Raw genomic sequence first — 21,810 nt, 5'->3', positions numbered from 1 at the left:
ATGATTGTTTTAGTGATCACATGTCTGCTGCAGGAGGTCATAGCAGTTACAGGTGTAGGTGAGTGCATTCTTTCTTATGTTCCCATGCAAAATAAACAGCTATGCAGCTGCTGTATATATAAATATTCACAATTTTGCTGTGATTTTGTTGACTTGCTTGTTTGCTCAGGGTTTTCTTTTCCATTTTAGAAGAAAACTAATGTTTAATTCCATATTGTGGCTTTCTAAATGGTTCTTGAATTCAGCCTGAAGTCTATTCAACTGTACATGTAAACCTTTATATTTTTTATTAAGACCTGTAGAAATTCATATTTCAGCAAATGTTACTCGAACCAAAGAGACAAGTGTGTTTCATTGGGACTATTTTAACGTTGAACATTTTCTTCCTGCGAATGTGACAGAATGGCAGTGTATGTGTATCCGAGGTCGACTGCAATAAAGTCTGTCACCAGTAGTTTAGAGTTGTTTCCAGGTTACGAGGTCGTTGTGTTTTTATAGTTTCTGTTGATTTTTTAGAAAAGCCACATAAAAAAATCCTCCAGCTTTGTCCAGCTTTTTCTTTTCTTTTACTTTTTTCTTTTTATTATGAAGAGCAATAAGTGGATTGTCATGTCTCTCCCTAAAGATAAGATCCAGGAGACTGACTGGGGGTCAAACCTGGCTCCACCTTCCCTTGATGGCCGTATTAAGTTATTCAAGCCCCATCTGGAAGATTTAACGCTTCCATTAGCAGACACCCACATGAGTCAGCTCTGTCCTCTGCCTCCTCTGTGCTGCTGGAGCTGGAGTACAGCGATCAGTCGTACGTCTCCAAAAATGGTCGTTAATGCTGTCAGAACAGCCATAGTGTGGATGGATCCTTTTGCTTTTATTGGAACAGAACAATGACATGATGGCATGATCTATTAGTGGATTGAGAAAATGACCCACATGTGGAGAGCTTTTGGTCACGAAAAATTTAACCGAAAGCTAAATGGAAATCTCAGAGCGCTAGTCGTCAACCGCCATGCTTCTTGGCTTCAGCCTCTCACAGTGGTTTACTGTGAACTGATCAACCAGTCAACTGCTGCTTTCTCATCGCTGTTGATGCTCCATCATGAACACCAAGTCTCATTCAGGCACACAATCTCTCCCTCTCCCTCATGTTGCTTCTTTTTGTTTTAAGTCTACCTCTTAATTACACCGTTGAGAGGGCATGAAGGGAGGGGGAGAGGCTATTGATTGTTTTTGCTGCACTTTGTTTACTCTGCCCGTTTATATTGTTCTCCTGAGTGTGCACAACTGGATGTAGTGAAAAGAGTCGCTGCTGACAGACCTTGTTGGATAAAGAGCTCTTTGTGGACAGCTTGTTGACTCTCAAGATCAATAAAACCTGACGACTTGTTACCTTTCATCTGGACAATCCAGAGGTTTGTTTCATGCTTACAAGTTTGCTCAAGTGACCGGCACATCTAAAGAGGGAAAACAAAAGAGTGCATGTCCGCTGACTGAAAAAGCTTCAACCACTCCCAAATCACATGATATGGTCGTGAACGCTGTTCAGCAGAACTATAATGAATAAAACGAAGTGGTGTTGGAGATCTGAATTATTCAGAGAACAGGTGTTTAGGCCCTGTTTTGAATGTTTTTAGAGTGTTTGAAAATGACCATGAGGAATCAGCGATGAGGCAGAAATGACATTATCCAACCTAACTTTTTACAAATCTTAAAAGTATCTATGCTTGAAGTATTAAATAAAAGTAGTGACCACAGTCTGGGCACAACGAACATATAATGAAAATATAAATTGCCATTGACTGTTTTTCAGCATTGTGTAATAACAATGTGGATGATATCACTTTCCCCCCCATGATATTCGTGTTCTTCTCAATTCAATTTAAAAAACCAAGTGCATTAGCTTTTGTCAGCTTTGCATAGCAATATCGTCAACTATTTATATTAGAAAAAGGGGATAAATGTCAAAGCTGAATGTATGTCAACAGGATGCATCAGACTAGTTATTCAATGTAAAAAAGCAATAACATCATGCCTTATTAAAAAAATCAACCATCATTACAGGAATGGAAAAATGTAGGCAAGTGTAAAGTAAGATGCTTTTATTACTATATATCTCCCTCCACCCCCAGCTCTGGACCCTTGTGTTGCCTATATCAGCCTGAATGAGCCCTGGAGGAACACGGACTACCACATGAACCAGTCATCTGGCGTGCCGCAGTGTGACAGCCACGTGTCTGGTGAATGGTACCGTTTCACAGGCTTGGCTGGAGATGCCATGCCCACTTTCTGCATCCCGGAGAATCACTGTGGCACACACGCCCCCGTTTGGCTGAACGGCAGCCACCCCCAGCTCCATGAAGGCATCACCAGCCTTCCTGTGTGCGCCAGTTTCAACAACAACTGCTGCCAGTGGAGCTCCCGGGTGGATGTGAAGGCCTGTCCGGGGGGATACTTTGTATACCGTCTGCCCAAACCCTCCGTCTGTTTCCATGTTTACTGTGGCCGTGAGTAGACATGTCAAACACTTTTTACTTTTGAAGGTGCTTTGTATGTGACTCTTGTTGCTGTTTTTTTTTTTTAAATGTGAGTTTCACAGATTTCTATGATATCTGCGATGAAGTCGACTGTGCTGGTTCCAAATGTCCAGGGTCAGAGTGTCGCTGTGCTCCAGGAACTGTGCTGGGACCGGACAGACAAACCTGCCTGGGTGAGATGGGGAGACAGGCAGGAAGAGAGTGGACAGATAAGTTGTACAACAGGCAGAGATAAGGGAGGGAACATAGAAGGTGGATGGAAACAGTTTCTGGAAAAACAATAATAGAACAAACCAAGTCTTTTGCCCCAACTGTTTGAAAGAATAGATTTTTATTCTGAAAGGACACCACTGTGTCACCTGGCATGCAAATGAAATTAACCCCAGAATGGAGTGGAAAAAAAAGAACTCGAAACAAGAACAAGGGTACAGGGTTCAGTGGTGAGGTATTTGTGTCCTTTAACAAATGATAATCCTCTGTGATAAACAGCATCCAACATGTTTAAAGAGCAGTTTGTAGCATACACTAAAAAAAAGCTAAAAGAAAAGAAGATGGCAGAAGCTAAATGTTTCTCCATACTGAATGGAAAGGAAGATTTTTTTGAATCAATATGTTGTTTAAAGCACAGCTATTGAGTTCAATGTCCAGGTAATTTTATGTTCCTATAAACACAATGCAAATGCCCAGTTTTGGGGCATTCAGAACCAGTGTGAGCTTCAATAATTCTGACTAAATAGTAATGTTTATTGCAGACACTTAAAATCTGAGGTGACAGAGTTTGGGTGGTGATAAATCACGGATTCATCTGTTAAAAAAATCTAGGTAAGCATCACTGATGTTCTGACCGACGCTACTGACATAAACTCTTATTCCTGTATAGGCTTTGTTACCATTGCCTACAAAAGTTGGCCAAAGGTCATGTTTTTGGTTGCGTCTATTTATTCATTTATTGGTTTATATGTATGTATTTGACCAAGTTTTCGCAAAAACTGTTGACCTGAATTGCTTAAAATTTTCCGGAATGATTTGTTTTTATCCAAAAAGTGTTCATTACATTTTGAGAGTGATTGGGTCAAAGATCAAGGTCAAGGTCACAAAAAGTTCCAAAAAAGGATTTTCGTCACAACGCGGTCCGTTCTGATTTGATTGATGTCAAACCAATCATGTGCCAAAATGTGTCGTTTTCCATTCCCTATCCTCTGATATGCCACATGATGCAATGGTTTCATTACCCTGGTTTGCACTTGGGGATCAAAAGTCAGGGGGGTGGGGGTCACAGAAATTGTAAAATTTGTGTACATATGTGTCAAACAGTGATAACATGAAGCAATTCAAAAGACCATGATAAATAATGGAAGAAGTGGTGTGGTGGATCAAATAACTGGTTTCTATAATCTACTGGTTTCCATGGTGAAAAAATGTAGGTATACGCAGACGAAGGTATACGCTCTATGTGCCCATTCTCGTCTTAATATGGTTGCCATATTCACTTGATGTACTTATGGTTTTATTTTTAGAGTTTTCTTGCCTCGTCAGAGTCCTGAATGGGAACAAATCCTCTTGAGTGCTGAGCTTACTGTGCTTCTCTGTTGCACTCTTGTAACACCCACTTGTACATATGAAAAAATAGCCACAGACCGCTTCCTTCTGTTGCATTGAATTGATTCTTGGCGTTAAGAGTGGGGAATCTGGACTTGAATCCCAGTTGCAGCAGAAACAGTAATTAAAACCTAGTCAACAACACGACTTGCTGTGACACCTGCTGTAAAAATCCTACCAGAAATCACATATCAGCAGTGGAAATAACTATAAACCACATTTAATTGCATTGTCAATAACCATTCATCTTCCATTCCACTTTTTCCAATTCAAGAGTGTAGGATTACACAGCCAGTGCCAGATAAGAATGGGCAGATAAGAAGGTCACCAGTCCATCACAACTCTTTTTGAATGGGTCACTACTGAGAGTTACCAAATAGCCTCAAATGTGTGTGTGTTACACCTCAGAAATTACTCAATTTCTCTGGCCTCAAACACACTTTTGTTCTTTGCTCTCCTGCACTCCTCATTGCATTCACCAGTCCTCAGCCTTATAAACTCAGTTTTAAAGTCCCCCAAGGTCGATTTATCATTGTCTTCCTTGGAACACTAAGTGAATTTCCAGCAATATACCTCACCCATCTGGTACTCAGTCAATTAAAATAAGACTTGTCTCATAACAGTGTTCAACCTGATGTGGTGTGTGTTCAGATGTGAATGAATGTAATCAAGGCAACGGTGGCTGTGCAGAGGTGTGTGTGAACACCAAAGGGTCCAGGCGCTGCGAATGTGGCCACGGCCGTGTGCTGGATGATAATGGACTCAACTGCAGAGGTACTTGTATGTATTTGGAATTATATGACACTCTGGGATAATTAAACTAGGGGGTACAGAAGGTACAGAGTAGTTTCTCATACTTGTCCCTCTCTTGTCTTGCGAAGAAATAGAGGGCTGCCATGTTAACAATGGAGGCTGCAGCCATGGTTGCTCCTCGCTGCTGGACACATATCAGTGTCACTGTCCCAGAGGGCTGGAGCTGTCAGAGGATAAACGCACATGCAAGGGTGTGTATGTTTCTGCAGATTTCTGAGGGGGGGGGAAATATTTTCAGTTATATATTCAAAAGAGAGGAGCTTATTCACAGATGTGTGCTTGCATTCATTCCAAAATGTTTTCGAGGAGAATTGGCAACTTCTGTGATCGCACAAATGTGGAACAAATTAAAGCTTATCATTGTTGTTGCATCCATGCAGCGTTTTGTGCTGTGTGCCATCTTAAGGGACCATAAACAGTGCATCATGTCTGTGTCTCCCCTGCAGTGCCAGTTATGTGTGATTCCAGCTCAATTACAGTGTCAGTTCCAAAGGACATTGTTGGAGGGCTGGAGCTCTTTCTGTCCAACTCGTCTTGTCGAGGCGTCTCCAATGGCACACATATCAACCTCAACTTCAGCCTCAAGACCTGCGGCACAGTGGTGGAGGTCAGGGGCAACAGTACACTGTTTAGGATTGTGATGTGTGAGTTTAAAGGTCAGAAAAATGCTCAAGAGTAGATGGAAAATGCTGAATGTGGATTGTTGGAGATTGTCAGGAACTGGAAAAAAAAAAAGCTCTTAAAGTCATTTACTGTCAACTCTTAGGTGACAGAAAACAAGATTGTGGGGACCAACCTGGTGACCGGCCTCCCCAGGAGCAGTCCAGGCAGCAGCAGGGACTTAATAGTCCGCACCAGCAAACTGGTGCTCCCAGTCACCTGCGAGTTCCCCCGGGAGTACAACGTGTCAGACGGATACCAGGCCAGTCTGCGAAGCTCAGCCCTGGAATTGGCCGGCCACAGCGAGGGCATCTTCCGCTTCTCGCTGGAACTCTTCAGGAGCGCAGAGTTTTCAGAGCACTACAGCAGCCCTCCACAGCTCCGCCTGCACGACTCCCTGTTCTTTGGGGTGGAGCCGAAGGAGAGGGTGGAGGGCCTTTCGACACTGGTGGAGTGCTGCTTTGCTACACCAGGGCCCAAAGCGGACCAAGCTCTGAAGTATTACCTCATTAAAGACGGGTGTGTACCTTGGAAGCTTCATATTTAAACTTCATCGCAAAGGCTTTAGCTGCATCTGAGATCAGTTCCTTTCAGTCAATAAAGTGTTATTTCTTCTGAGAAAAGACTTTTGCTACCATTTGTACATCAAAGCGATATAACGCAGTAAACTACATCCAGTGTACAAAGAGAGATGTGTGTTGTGGTCTGGAAAATACCAGGTTGGCTTCCTCTAAGTGTAGGTTATCACCCAATGTGGCAGAACAAACTAAAGCCATGATTAAAAAAAACCACCACACCAAATAACCTGAATGAGTGGGGCAAATAAACATAATTTACATTTGTAGTAAAACGGATGTCTTTTGATAGATGAATATTATTCATCTATTTTTTTTAAAACAATACCAAAAGCATAAAAATCTTTTTGGTATTGTTTTTTTTTTTTCATGCCATCAACTTCTTGTTAACAATCACATAACAAAAATGAATTAGAGGTTCAGAGATTAAAACTTATCAATATATGTTTTAGGTGCCCAATGATGATCAAATATTATTATTAATATTGAGGATCTATGAAACAGTGACATCAAAATCTAAATATTTTTTTAGATACTCATGTTAACATTAATGCCATCATCATCATCACAATTCAACGTGTAATTGTGGTGCTCACACCATAGACAATTTCATACATGCTGTGACTTTTACTCCACAATTACTGACTGTACATCATAAACAAATGTAAACCCAAATGTTTGATACTGTGTTCACATGGACTGTTTTCGTTGTTTGTTTTTTTACATTTGTGATCATTCACTGTCTGAAATGTGATGTTCATGTATACATTGGAAACTGGACACTTCTGTCCTTTCAAGAACGTCTAGTTAATGCCAGAAATATATCCACAAACTTGAAAGTTATGGAAATAATTGTCAGCAGCGCTGGATCGCTGATATTTGTGTTTCACAAAGCATTTGTATTGGCTGGCTGACAGGCAGAGGACGGAGAGGCTGTACACCTACAAAGAAATGTCACATGAAAAATGCCACGGGTCTTAGGCTCTGATGACTGCGGATAGAACACATGCATGTTTGGGAAAGAAAATAAATAGAAGCAGCTTGATCATCTCTAAAATCCTCACTTTCGGCGAACTATTTTTTTAGTGAATGAAGAGAGTTTTTGTTTCCGCTCTTTTAGGGACACCAGCGGTGCAGCACTATAATCTATTTTCACGATTTCCCATTAAAAATACGGCCGTGTTTCAGCACCCCGGGGCGGCTAACCTTGATGAAGTGTCTTGTTAAAGATATATATGGATCAGTGAGAACTAGATATCAGCAGCATGTATAATTTTGGATTTTCTCTCTTTGGCTTCCTACGCAGATGCATATCTGATGAAACAGTGACACAGTACTTGTCAAAGGACCAGCTCTCTAAGCACTACCAGGTTCCCGTCTTCAAGTTCATCGGCAAGGACAACCGAGTGAGTAAAGAAAGCATGCTGGGAGCCAGCTGGTAAATGTGTGTGTGGGCTAATGTGTGTCGTCTGCAATTCATATATATCCTTGTGATGGCTCTGCTATAGCTCTAAATCTTAATGCAAGGTTGCTTCTTGTGTTTTCAGCAAGTGTTCCTGCACTGCCAGGTGTTAGTATGCAGAGCAGGAGACTCCCGTTGTGCCCAGCAGTGCCGGGGGCGCGTCCGGCGGGAGGCCAGGACGGGCGGCCCTCAGGAACAGCAGACCCTGAGTGCAGGCCCCGTCTTCATCCTGCCTTAAGTCACATTATTAACATAAAACCATCCCCACAAATGTGCAGAAATTCACCAAGGAGCACATATCATCGGTGCAAGTCAGAATCATGAAAATCACATTTGCATTTAGATTAACGATAAACTGACCATCTCAGTTTATTTGGCATTCAAAACACAAAACACCAAAATTGATGTAGGCAGACACTTGGAGAGGTCCATTGCACCGCCCCTTTAGGATCTCACATACACACAAAAACATGTAAATGTACAGAATATATTTTTTTACGTCTTGCTCAAAATAACTTGACTGCTGGTCAACACATCTAAGTGTCTGTATCTTTGCCACTTTGCCTTGTAGCACAACTTACTGACATTAAAGTGAATGACATTTCTATTAGAGACCATTCATGAAGGTCACAGTTCATTTGTAACATCTGCAGTGTGAGGACTGTTTTTCTAGGTCACACTTTCGGGCATTTCTCTGTCTTGATCACAGCTTAGAGATTTACTGGATTTCTGAAAGTGGTTTATATTTCACATTATCTACACTTGAAAAAATGCATTGGAATCATCCATGGATGCAGTGGGACTCATTTGCTCAATGTAATCGATGGAAGTGGAGCGTGTCACATGCTAGAGCGTGGTGAGAAACAGATATCAGTATGCTGCCTCTGTAAATTATTCCCACGTTTCATCAGTCTAACAATTAATCTGGAGTCAATCATGTCAGCTAAACTGCAATTTGTTATGCATTTACTCAAAGAAATAACAAATAACTGGCAAATAACTTACATCAAACATCAACAAAGCAACAGTAATAAGCATGCCATTTACTCGATGTTTGTGATGGACTCTCAACATATCTAAGATAGCGGCACACAACAGGCCATATGCACATTGGTAATTATATTGTGCCTTTCCATTCGGAGGAAATGAACGCGTCTACAATATCCTTCACTTATCCTTATCAGGCGCTTTGGAGTGATCAAGTCATTTATGCTAATGTGGAGTCATAAAGGCCTAAAAGTAGCTTAAAATGAGGAGAATGGAGAGTTTAATATGCATGAGCCGTTAATTGAGTTTCTGAAAGTTATAGCCAGACAAGTAATATTTGTCAGCATCGCCAATGAATAAATCTGTATTAACTGTTCATGGGAATTCCACAGTTATGTCTCCTTTTTTTCCCCCCTCTTATCTCGAGAGTATCTTCTCCCTGACACTGAGCCTGTAAATACACCGTGAAATGACTCTGTTATTTGTCTGTGAAAGTAGAATGGGGTCGTCCACAGTCTTCTGTATCACAGCTCATCTTTGTCCTCTTCTTTGCAGAGACAGGCTGCCCTCTGGCTGTTCATGTAGGGTCTGCAACCAAGAGTCCACACTGTATTGTAGAGAGCATCTGCCATCGATTCACAGGCTAGAAACAGAGTCACAGAGAGAGGAGCGTGTCATGTTTGTTTGATAACGAGCAACTAACTAACTGACCACAGTGGGTGAGATGTAACTATCTTCAAATGTCTCACCTTGCACCTTTGACTGGAAGCCCAAGCTCTCTTTAAGGTCAGAGCAGATGTCATGCAGACACACGCGGAACTTGGAGTCGCAGTCGTACTTGTTTGTGCCACAAGTATCATAACACGCATCAAGCTGGTTGCAGCACTTTGTCATAGCGGGGATACCCAGGTCGAGCTGTCGGGTCAAGACAGAAATACAGGCAGTCTAGTCACTTTACTCATAGGTAATGCACCATATCCAACTATTGTGGTTATGATTAGCCCCATTTTTAATTGTTAGTGTTATGAACAGGCAACATACTGCGGCATTCACCTGGAATCCAATCAGAGATGAGCTGCAGCCGTTGGGCTCTGGGAGTTGGTAGCCCGGCCGAGGCTGAGGAAGTTCTCCTGCAAGACACACGTTTTCATCTTGAGCTGGACTGCACAAAGTCCTGCATCAAATAAGGTTATTATTTACTCCCAGCCAGGTAGCTACAGAAGACTGGTGCTGACATGTGTGTGTCATTACACAGATAAGATGTGAGTTCTGTTTGAGAGAACCTCTGTGTTGATGACATAACACTAGATACGTCTACTGGGACTGATAAACATTGTGTGCAGTTTTCTGTATCTGCAGCCTGGAGGACCTGAGCAAGTTATCTTGACTTGAGACGTTGGTGGGTGTTAATCGGATTGCAGAAGAACTGATTACATTTGAAAGCTGTGTGTTCCAAACAAAGACACAAATAAACATCAACTAGAAAAGTCAACAAGGGTATTGGGTGTCAATAACCAAATCACAATCTGTACTCAGACAGTGGACCTGTCAGAAAATGTTGGCTCTCAGAGCAGTTCTGGACTGTTCAGAAAAGATATGTGATCAGGCAGCTAGCGTGAGTAAAAACATGCTTACCATATTTGCAACGGTACTGGCACATGCCGTTGTGCCCGCCGGCCAGCTCCACCAGAGAGTCAAAGTATCCATGCATCGTTTGGAACCCGCTTCTGATGGAGTTGATGCTCCAGCTGCTGTCGTCATCCTGCTCCGAGGGTCTGCTCAGATTCTGGACTGGTCTGATCTCATTTGTGTCTTCATCTTCAGATGAAGGTTTCCCGTGTGACACAGCCTCTTCAGTAAGAGTTTCCATTGCAGGTGGGTTTCCAGCAGCATCTTTGCCTTGATCAAAATCTCCAGCCACTTCGGGTTTGTCACCTTCTGGGTTGCTTTCTCCAAATATTTTAGAAAGTATGTTATTACCAAAAGCAGAATTAAATGCAGCTTGCTCAGCTGGTGATGGATCATCTCTTTTGGTATCTGTACCAGCTTCAGCAAATACACCATCAGTAATAGGAAGGGCCTCCTCCTCTTTCTCCTGAACTTGTAAGTGGCTTAAAGTGGCACCCAAGCCTGAGGATATGCAAAGGAGGAGCAGGATGGCAGTCCGGAGTAACATGGTGTTGAGTCCAGGCGGAGGCAGTTCTCCAAGTGAAAAGTTGTTGACAGAGAGAGAAGAGGTGAGGCAGTGAGGAGCGAAAACAGTCTGCTCCTACTGACTTTTTCAGCTGGATTGTAGACTTTGACCTCTGATTACATTCGAACAGACAGCGAGGCATGCCCTCGTGTCAGGGGCAAAGGCCACTGCCAATCAATAGAAAGGAAATCTTTTGTAATTCTGTTAATCTTCTCATTATTTATGATTCTCCTATGCAGAATAAATGAATACCCTCATAACAGTTTTGATATTTTAACTGGATCTTTATGGCTTGAATCAAATGAAACATGACCCATGAGGAAATTCTTTATTTTATTCCCTTCAACACTTTGCACATCTAATACTGACATTTCTCCTCTGTGACCTTTAACAAGATACTGAGAACTTCAAACTGTCCTCAGTGTGTTTGATAAAGGTCAAAGACTGACACGTCAGATTTAAATCAGTAAAGAGGCAAAGAGAATGGCGTTATTCACCTGCTATGTTTTATTTAAAACACGTGCAACTGCAGAACATATTACAATCTTGAAACAATGTTATTGAGACAGTAAAGTACCTGGATTTTACAGGAAGGCCAGTAAACTACAGCAGACTGCTCCAGTTGTCGCATTACACATGTGTCTGCTGCCCTCTTGTGTTTTAAAAAGGGTAGTGCCAGAGAGAGGGCGAGGGAGAGAGAGAGAGAGAGAGAGAGAGAGAGAGAGAGAGAGAGAGAGAGAGAGAGAGAGTCATATAATAAAACAAAAAAGAAAGACATCTTGTGTCCACGATGCAGAACGTGGAAGTATAAATGGTTTCTGTCGAAGTATATCTGGCTTTTGAAGAGATCCAGTCAGAGTTGACATTGTTTGATAATGGTATTCAAATAATATATCAGGTGGAAGACAGTGTTTAGGTTTGATGAGCTAAAGCACATTGTAATAGTTTGTGTAATAGATTGGGTTTTATTGCCAATCTGTGCAGAAATTACAGTGCTTACATTCATTCAGTCATTTAGCACAAACTTTCATGTGAAGAAATGATTCCTTGGTTCATTAGAAGATGAAGTCATTCATTCCCTGTTTGTAGATCACCACGTATTTCATCCCACAACATCCTGTTTTAAGAAAGTCATATTTAAGTGAGAAAAGGTTCCAACCCAGCCCAGTGTGACAAGCGGCATGTCATATGTCACATGCCGTCTAGTGGTTCTACTCGCCTTTTCTCTGTTGAGCACCGCATTGATTTTATCTTCCAGATCCTTAAAATTAAAAGAGAAAATAGAAAACATTATTAATCAACTACCAGGCAAAGCATGCATTAAGGTTAGGGTTAGCACCCTAAAGCAGCATACCATACAGCAAACATATACAAATGTACTAAAATGAGAAACTCCCTTACCTTGCTGATGGCCTGTAGATGTTCATTTGAGGCAATTAGCTTCATTATCTCAATCTGGAGGAAAATAAAACATAAATAAATACAAAATAAATCATTCATGTGTTATCGTCACAAACTTGCTTTTAAAACATGCCAAGATGAATTAATTGAAAGCACCTTTTTGTCTTTGATGCTTCTCTCAGTGTTGGTGGTTACAACAGAGGACACCATCTTGTTCTTCATCTCGTCTTCCAACTGTTGGATCTCCTTCCACGCACTCGGCACCTGAAGCCTCCTGACCTGGGCACAGTCAGTGCCGCTCCTGGCAGCGCCCTGCAGGCCTGACAGGGATGTTCCAACACAGAAACATGAGTGCACTGTTATGAATAATGCTGGATTTGTACTGTGAATCTGGCCTGCGGGCGAGAAGAAGTCACAGCTGACTCAGTGGTGCAACAAAACTCTCTTTATATCTGTTGGCATGACAAAGTGATTATTTGTTCAATCTGTTCACACCACAGACGAACAATATTTAAAAGTTAGCATGTGCACTTGACTGAGTGATATACAGCGAATGCTTACATGTAGCTCACTTGTGATTATGTAACAGATGCAGTCTTAAGACTTACACGTCGAATCAGTGTCCTCTGGACTTATATTAGCCTGGATGTTCTGTAATTCACTTCGGGCCCTAAAGTTATAAAAGAATAAACATGTTGAAATAAATAACATGTGAACTGTCTATAATAAGATATACAGTATACTTTGTTCCTGGTGTCCTTGTAGTACCGTTTATTCTCCTCTAGAGCTCTTTTGGCCTCCTGCTCCAGCTTGTAAACTCCCTTTTCAGCCTCTCTAACTCCATTTCCTTCACTTTGAGAGCACCAAAATCAGGAGGAGCAGCTTTTTGTTCCTAAAAACAAAAATGTGACAACTAAAATATCAGAAAACTGATTATTTTTAATACAGATTCTTCCAAAAAAACCTTCTTTTAGTTTATGTATGAAACTTATCTGATGTGTATTTTTGTGAACAGTAAGAAAATATTACATAGTGAAACGTTAGATAGAATATATATATAGAGAAAGCGCGAGATAGAGCAAGAGAGAGATAGAGAAAGAGAGATTTTTTCCCTCTGTTCGAAGTCCTTTAATTTGACATTATATCTGTGTGTGAATAAGCTATAGGTGCAGTTTGGAAAAATATTAAAATAAAAAGCCCCCAGACATAGAGGAGTAAATGTTTTTCCTTTGGAGGGCTTCTTGGCTGACAATCATTACAAAACAAGGTGGAAAAAAAAAACCTCTTTCAAAAACATGAAGGACTGTAATTAATCATAGGTAACATGAGGACATGACAGAAAATAAAAACCTGTTTTCGTCATTCCAGACAAAAACTGTAGACACTTAAAACACTATTCAGATATAGTAACTCTTAAGGTTTATTACTTTATTATTGTATTTCTCAATATTGCTTGCTATTCTTATCTACGCTCATTATAGAATAGTTAGTGTCCTTTACCATGTTGGGATTTGACGAGTGTGAAGCCATCAAGTAGTTGACATACAAATCATATTCAGTCTAGAGAGGAAGAAAACACACAGAAAACAATGTTTAACTTCAAATTTTGTGAAAAGAAGTGTATACCTCACATTATTGTTCATTGGCGTTGCTCTACTTTGAATTTAAAATAACTCACCCTCAAACAAACTTTCCAGTCAGACTGAAGGTTCAAAATGTGGATCAATGTTTGCAAGTGGAACTGATCTGCCCATTTATTGTAGAGGTTTGCACATTTCTAAATAATAGACACATACCTTGAGTGCGTCCTTGTGTGTTACAATCAGGAAATTCTGAAATAATCCCTCATATTTACATTTACACTCTTGGTTTTGTGCAAAATACAACAATGCAGATCTATTAAGCTATCTGCCACTAAAACTGCATTATCCCCAATGGCAGCAAATATTTATTTAACTTTTTGTGTCCAAAAAACTAATTTGCATGACATATACTATGAGTGGACAGTGATAAAACCATTGTCCTCTGACGACCTGTTCCCCGTTGCTTCGCCACCGGGTTCCGGCGGTTGCTCTACTTGTGCTTGCACCAGGGACTCATTCTCCGTTGGCTCTAATACATCTGACTGCACATGCTAAAAATGTTCTAGTGGGTACAGAAGAAATGGAAAAAAAAAAAAAAAAAACTTAATTTCCCTCAGGATGCGTCCAAATACTGGCGAGCTTTCACACACATCATCAAAGACGTCACTGAACACCGCCAGGCGGTCTCTGTTGGGCCTGCGCTCTGCTGCCAGCTTTTTCACCTCCTGTGTGTGACAGTAACACACACGCATCATTAGCAAGGTAATATGTGTCATTACTGTCTGTGCTAGTCTGCAATGTAAATTGTCAGAGTGTCAAAGCAGCATTTCAAGACTAACACTTAACACAAGACTAAAATGAGATACTTTAAAAAGAAATTATAGAAGAACTATATTTGGCCTGATCTGATTGTTTGTGTAAAACATCCTCACCTTTTGGAGTTTCCTCTCATGCGTTTCAGCCACATTGATCCCGGCCCAGAGGTTCTCACTGGCTATAACCTCTCTGCCAATGTGCTGTTTCATCTCATGCTGGCTGGTATTATTCATGCCATCAGGATGACTGGAGTTGACGTGAGAGCTCCCCTCCAGATCAGATGAGGAGTTGTTTTGTTTCGGGGTAGGAGTCCTAAGTTGAAGTGGCAAAGACTCCGAGGAAGAATGATTTGTTTTAGAAAGAGTTTTATCTTCTCTTGTGCCTTCATGTGATAAATAATCAGCAGCCTGATCTTGGCTTGACTTCAAGATCCCAGACTCGACCAAAGTAGCGCCAGAGGTGAACTCTGAGGCATATTTTTCCTCTTCTTTCTTCTTCACACAAGCTGATATCTTTGTCTGTCTTTTCTGCGGTGCCAGGGGTGTTGGGGTTTCTTCGAGGCTCTCATTCGTCTTCCAGAAACGCTGCTTTGTCTCTGCACGAGGCTGATTTTTTTTCAGGCTGCGGGGACCCAGATGGCCCAAGGTATAGGTCAGGACATCAGCCTTCTGCCCAGATTCAGCAGCCAGCAGCAGCCTGGGGATATCACTCTCATAGCGCTGTAGCTTTGACTTACATCTGCTGGACATCCTGGGCAAGCACAACACTGTGAAAAAAGACACAAAGGATTCCTTGTGACCATACCCCACTTCTAAGGCAGTTTTCTGTATCAGAATGATCTATAGATTAATATCGATAAAACTGTAATTTACTATTCTAAGCTATGTTCATGACTTTAATCTATTTGTTTAGAATGGGTTTTAAAGGAAAAACGGAGGCCTTATAATATTTAAATAGCTGCCTGTTTATACAAATGTCAAAAATGCATTTTTGTTCCCATCAACCATGACAAAAACTAACTTAAACACGATCATGAAGCAGAAATCCAGCTGTTAGTCTGTTGTTGTTGTAGACAAACCTTCCTCAAGCGTCCCCCATTACTGTCCTTAAAGTGGTTACTATGGAGACCAAGGCACACACTGTTGCTGCTGCGTTCAATGTCCTGACAATAGTTAGACTCCAGAGCTTTCAGGTGCAAGGAAACAGACATCTTTATTGAGAAAAATTAAAAACTCTCAAATGTTGTTTGATTTTTACATTCACATTCGGTGGAGCGTATACCTTCACCAACGCCACATTACTTGGCGGAACTGAGTTAGCATCGCTCACAAGCCTGTCAGATAGTAACATCACTGTGCGAAACACAGACTAAACACTACTCAACTCGTCGGATAGCTAAGAGTTGGGCAGTTGTATTTGATTCAATAAACACTAACTTGAACATGAACATATACATTATTTAGATTTTGTATTCATCCATCTTGTGACAACAAAAAGAAATACCACAGTTAATGTCGTGGGCAATCAACACTATATAATTTATAATAAGACACAAAGAGGGTGTGTGTGTGCAGTTCTCTGTCTCTCTGGGTTTGCTCTGTGATAGACTGGCGACCTGTCCTGGGTGTATAATACTCTCTCATAGTTACCAGGGTATGGCTCCAGTGCCCAGTGACCAGAAAAAGGATAAGCGGTGTAGCAGAAGTATGGATGGAGATGGAACAAAAAAACAAATGTGCAAATCAATCTATTACCTTAATCTTATTGTTAGCAGTTGCAGTAATTGGGTTGTATGAGACACTGAACACACAGTCTGGAGGCGAGCCTAAACTGCAAGTGGGATGAAAGAGGAGAAGGCGAGTGAAGCTCTGCCCTGGGGTTGGAATGACCAGAATAGGAAAGCACGCAGATGGCAAAGCTGAGCATAGAGAGACTGTGTAACACGTCATGGTTCACTGAAACAAGTAACATCATACATCACAGTTTGCATTAGTTTGTATTCCTACATTGCCTGTACCATTTAATGTAAGTATGTTGAATTAAGGAGTGCAGCAAAGGGTGTCTGCTGATCCTCAGGAGTTTATGTGATAATAAATGATGTGTTACTGATGACACTGAATCGAAAGAGCAAAGACCTGTTTTGAAATTATCTTAACAAGTTATATAATGTAATTGTTAGTTTTAGAAATATTTTGAATATTTTATTCGACTGGATGCTGGAGGCAATCCCATCTAACTACATGCGAAGGCAGGAAGCACCCTAGACATAGATTTGATTTGATTTGATTTGATTTGAATTTGAATTTGAATTTGATTTCAATTCAATTCATTTCATCCCTCAACATTCTCACTATGAGGCCAGGGAACTAACCACTGTGCCACCTTGCAACCTCGTTTTACAATATCTCAGACTTTAATCTATTGAATCTTCTTAACATTTCATTAAAATATGTTCTCAACATCAACAAAAAAATGTCCTTGCAGCTTACTAACAAACTTACTAACAATTCTGTTGTCATGTCAGGCAGCTGCTATTATTTCTGTAATGTCATCTTGTGTCCCCCCCTAACTACCACATGTTTATATCCTTTATCTGCACTTTATGTTTGAGAGTGTCCTGCACATCTGCAAAACTTCTCTCATCACCCACCGACGGTTTGTAGCAGCAGTCCTCCTGACTGCCCCTTTTCGTTTGATCTGGTCTCAGTTGATGAGCAATGCGATCTCTGCCTGCTATGGCGAGAGGTTGACCAGTAATGAAAAGCTGTTGACTCTGAATTGGAGGAACATTGCCTGAAGACTTTCTGAAAAGTTACAGATGGTTTCATAGAAGCGCCATTAAGCATTTATTCTGAACCAATTTAACTGGTCTGTTGTACACCTTTACGTCCATGGACGTACCGGTTCGTGGTACTGAAACCAACTCGACTAAAAGTAATTTAAATGATAACAAAAATAAAACAAAAAGCTAATGAAGCTTTGCCTCACGCAAACGCCTCATAAAAATGCAAACATGAAAAAAAAAACGACTGCATAGTTGCATCAACTTGACCTTCTGCTTTGCTCTGTGACCAAAATCCAAATGGAATATGTGTGGTTTCAGTTAAGAACAAAAAGCAAAGTTGAACAGAAAGCTACAAACACAACAGTCCCTCGTGACGTAGACCCAAACAACCCACTCTGTTGTTCAGCAACGTACTGCGTAACGCTTTTAGGAAGCTGTGAGTACCATAAGTCTAATTTATACATCAAGTAATACAATCAAAGGCTTCAAATGTATTCTGAAACGGAAGACAGCAACCCTAAACGTAGAGCCAATGTCATCAAAACTATCTTTAGCGTCAAAACAGAACAGTGTGTCCGGGAAGTGACGATATGGGAACCTCAGTGGGTCTATCTCAATGGGGCAGAATCTTTACAAGGAAGAGTCTGATGGATGTCATCAAGCCTGTATCAGCAGAACATCTGCACCTCATTCGCCAATGTTTGGCACAACCCCTGTGCAAATGTCCTTCAAAAACTGTGTGCAAGTGAAGTGTGAAGAGAACTGTGGAAAGAAAAGGGCCACCAAATACTGATCCTTCCCTCCACCTTTACGCTACATTTCGTTCAGTCAAGAAATGCAACATAATTAACACCTCTATTCTGGAAAGCTTAATATAAATACATCACCCGTCTTGCTCATGTAGTTTCTCTGTGGTGCCTCCTCACATGCAGAATCTGGTCATCACTCCAACACACAGTACTGTAACTTCAGCTGGAATACTTCAACACATATTATCCAATAGACCTGTGAGAATACTTGGCAAGCTGCACTCTACCATTAAAAATATTGCAGAAACACCTGTACTGCTCTATAATTTACTTATTTAGGATAACAGATTTGCAAAAAAGAAGAAAAAGTTCTTCCTAAAGGATTGGGAGCATTTATTTTTTCTTTGCAAACACCCACCTAATTAAAATTCTGATAATCACTTTGCAACTACACTAAATTGAACTTTTTTTTTTGCATGTTACGCAAATGTCACAGGAACATCACACATATTCCAGACAAAAGTTTGATCAAAATTCACCTTCAAGTTGTCCGCATTTCACGCCACTTATGTGGCTATTTAGTGAAATCAAATATTAATTTCCAAATCTGTCTCCCAGCTCTTCCTGCCAAGCTCAAGTTCAAAACTCTGCCTTTTTCACAAATTACTTCTGAGCTTTGGTTTGACAAAATATTACAGTGAAGCCAAGTGTTGCTCGACACACCCGCTCTTACCATCATACGGAAGCAGGAATCTTAAACAAATGACAGGAAGTTTCACCGGTTTTAGATTGTGAATGTGTCTGATTATGCTTTTCTTGAACATGTGCACATTTCATTTTGATAAACTCAGAGCAGGAAAAAGCTTCCATCTTCTCTGTGTCTCTTGTTCGCTCTACCAAGGAAAGATAGCATATCTACTATTGCCTGACACCAAAATATAAAAAAATATACCAAATTTAAGAATTTTTACAAGTTCGAGTTCAAATAGTAGCACACACTGAAAACTTGTCCAGCTTTTATTTTAAAGCACACAAAATACCCTTTAGACTTGGATTACTGAAAAAGTATGCAATCATTTCAACAAATAGCCTTTAAGAACAATAATAATAAAAAAGATCTGGCACAGATTTATTTTTCAGGTATTTAATAAAATTCATTTGGGCTACTGCTCTTACATTTACAGTTGAGACATTCCTCAGTTATTCTGGGTAACAGTAACATGTCTGGACTGCTTAATTTATTTGAATGTTTACTTTGTACAAAACAAAAATGGGCAACATTATTCTTTGTATAAAAAAATATAAGTTAATTTAAAATTTAACTCTAAGAAAATAACAGTAATAGCAATAAAGATCATAAGCTAAACATAGTGCAGACAACAGGTTATAACTGGTGCTGTAGAGCAGAAGGGACAGTGCAGTGACTTTACCATGTGGTCAGGTGGGGTTTGGATCGGTTATACACGCACGCACGCACGCACGCACTCACACACACATTCAGAAAGTGCATGACTGCCATACAGTTTAGCACCATCAGAGCACACATCTCAGTCTGTACAAACTAATTCCTAGATTGTACACAGTATACACCTATTACTGTATATGCAAAATTATATATAAACTTCAGTTTAGGTGCATGCTAATTGTTGCTCTTGGTTGAAGCTTACTGGAAGCAATTCTGAAGAATAAGACAGCAAATCGTGGAAACCGATGGCGCACTGACCCACATGCCACCACAGAGAATCTTCAACCAACAAAAACATTCATCAAAAAAGTACATTCACAACACTGGGGGGCCACAGTCGTACAAATTATTTGAGTAGAAATGTCAGTCTTGGAGGAGCGATGTCCACTGGAATGACAGTTTCAGACAAAAAGAATTTGTCTTTTGGAAGATCTTGGAAACTAGTTCGAAAGAGTCCAAATGTATCCCCGGGCACGATCTTGATGAAACAGCATTAAGGAGGACTTCCTTCCTTCCAAAGGGTTGTGAATATAAGGGGAAACTTCAGTCACATGCCAGCAAAATGTTAAACAACATTCTTGAGTTGCAATCCCAGAGATAGACGTATTTTGCTTTAGCTTAACATTGTGGAGCCAAAGAAGCCTGTTGTTTGTTGTTGACTTCAGTGTCTTTGAACCTGTGAAGATGCCCACTGAAAACGAACCTGCTTTAAAGAAAAGAAAAGAAGAAAAAAAAGAAGAAAAAAGAAAACATCCCAAACTATATAGGCTGCAACTTTTTGCAAAGTTTATTCCTTGTTTCTTGTTGTGTTAAATAACTTTTGGTGCGTAGTGGTGCAAATTATTAAGTGGAAATGAGCTTGTATGTAGTCTTGATTTACTATAAATACTTGAAAGTGACGGATGGTGGTATTTCCTCATACTACAAACTGTCAACGTCAGGACAGATCAAGTAACTCAGAAGGGTGATTGCTGCTGGAAGGTGAAGGGGGCTGTGGGGTTCATTTCAGGTGGGAACATTGTGCCTGTAATCACGAGTGCCAACCTTCTCTAACTCCTCATCAGTTTGTTTGTGGACTACATTGTGAGGACTCTCTGCTCTCTCCAAACAGAATAGGCTGTGTGTCATTATTCAAGTACTGCAAAGGATTTTTGCTCAAAAAGTTATCAAACATTCAAACACCCACCTTCTCAACAGGGTGGCTTTACACCGTGCGTGTTCTCTACACATTCCTTCTGTCTCTGGGAATACCTTGCCGAAGTAGTGCGCGTACAATAAACCTACCACAGAAGGCAAACAGTACCATTTCAAAATAAGAAAAAAAAAAAAGAAAAAAGAAAAAAAAAAGAGCCTGAACTGATAAGAAGATTTCACATATCCTAGTCTGGACAAGGTTCAGAGTAAGGCCTCTGTAAATACAAGACCATGATATAATCAGCTGAACTCACATATAGAAAACCCATAACAGAAAACCTCCAAAATAACACAACCAAAACAGAGTTAAGTTCATTCTACCAAATTAATTCCCAAGCTGAGTGGACGTAGGGCGGTACGTTACAAGTTCCTCCCCAACAGCGGTCAGTCTCTGGGATCGGTGAAACCGTCAGTGTCGACACCTCCGTCACCCAAATGAGGTAACTGTGTTAAAGTCAAATCGCCTTTCAGCTAATCTGTCTCCTGCGAACACCCCCCCCCCCCCCCCCCCCCCCTCTGGAGTTCCAAGGACTGTGGCAGGATTTCGGTTGTATTCCTTTGGTGGGCCAGCGACCCCTTTGGTTGTCAGTTGTCCACTTTGACAGGGCCTGAATCACGAGGCGGGCTGGGCACGTTGTCCTCAACCTCTCCTCCAACTATCTTTTCCCACTGGCTCAGGTTGCCCCTGCAAAGACACAGCACTGTGATCAGATTTGTATTCTGAATATTTTGCTTACTACAGGCTACCAACACAACAATGTGAATAAAATCATGTCAACACAAGCACAAGTTTACGTGTTCTCCCGGTGTGTGCGTAGGTTTTCTCTGGGTACTCTGGTTTTCACCCAGAGAGTCAGTTGATCTCTCAAAACATTAAGTCATAGAATAAGGAGTTTTATGTAGGTATTTGACTCAATATTGTACTTAAATGCCCATTTGTGACCCATTCATTCATGGAAACTGTGGCTTTACAGTTCCATCGCATTCGTCTTTCAT

At 40.8% G+C, this 21,810-nt stretch overlaps 3 protein-coding genes across 4 annotated transcripts in view; 1 reads left to right on the top strand and 2 right to left on the bottom strand.

Moving 5' to 3' along the window:
- Positions 1-7,878, top strand: oit3 (oncoprotein induced transcript 3; the record flags this gene model as incomplete). Its single annotated transcript, XM_080507041.1, has 9 exons — positions 1-58; positions 2,127-2,501; positions 2,594-2,704; positions 4,782-4,904; positions 5,012-5,134; positions 5,390-5,550; positions 5,710-6,122; positions 7,485-7,584; positions 7,726-7,878. 9 exons carry the CDS (start codon positions 1-3, stop codon positions 7,876-7,878), a joined length of 1,617 nt encoding a protein of 538 aa, XP_080363167.1.
- Positions 7,879-9,151: 1,273 nt separating this feature from the next.
- Positions 9,152-10,497, bottom strand: pla2g12b (phospholipase A2, group XIIB; the record flags this gene model as incomplete). The annotated part of the gene is made up of 4 exons (XM_080507406.1): positions 9,152-9,270; positions 9,377-9,542; positions 9,681-9,757; positions 10,263-10,497. 4 exons carry the CDS (start codon positions 10,495-10,497, stop codon positions 9,152-9,154), a joined length of 597 nt encoding a protein of 198 aa, XP_080363532.1.
- Positions 10,498-21,343: 10,846 nt separating this feature from the next.
- pde10a (phosphodiesterase 10A) overlaps positions 21,344-21,810 on the bottom strand; it is a 34,524-nt gene continuing 34,057 nt past the window's right edge. For both annotated transcript variants that reach the window (XM_080507180.1, XM_080507181.1), the window contains exon 22: positions 21,344-21,499. In XM_080507180.1, coding sequence (XP_080363306.1) covers positions 21,400-21,499 — 100 coding nt within the window. In that variant the 3' untranslated portion in view covers positions 21,344-21,399. The remainder of the gene's footprint in view (positions 21,500-21,810) is intronic.

The sequence above is a fragment of the Blennius ocellaris genome (genome assembly GCF_963422515.1).
Source record: "Blennius ocellaris genome assembly, chromosome: 13".
Classification (NCBI taxonomy): Eukaryota; Metazoa; Chordata; class Actinopteri; order Blenniiformes; family Blenniidae; genus Blennius; species Blennius ocellaris.
Note: the sequence above shows the minus strand (reverse complement) of the source record. Positions and strands in the feature narration are given on the sequence as shown.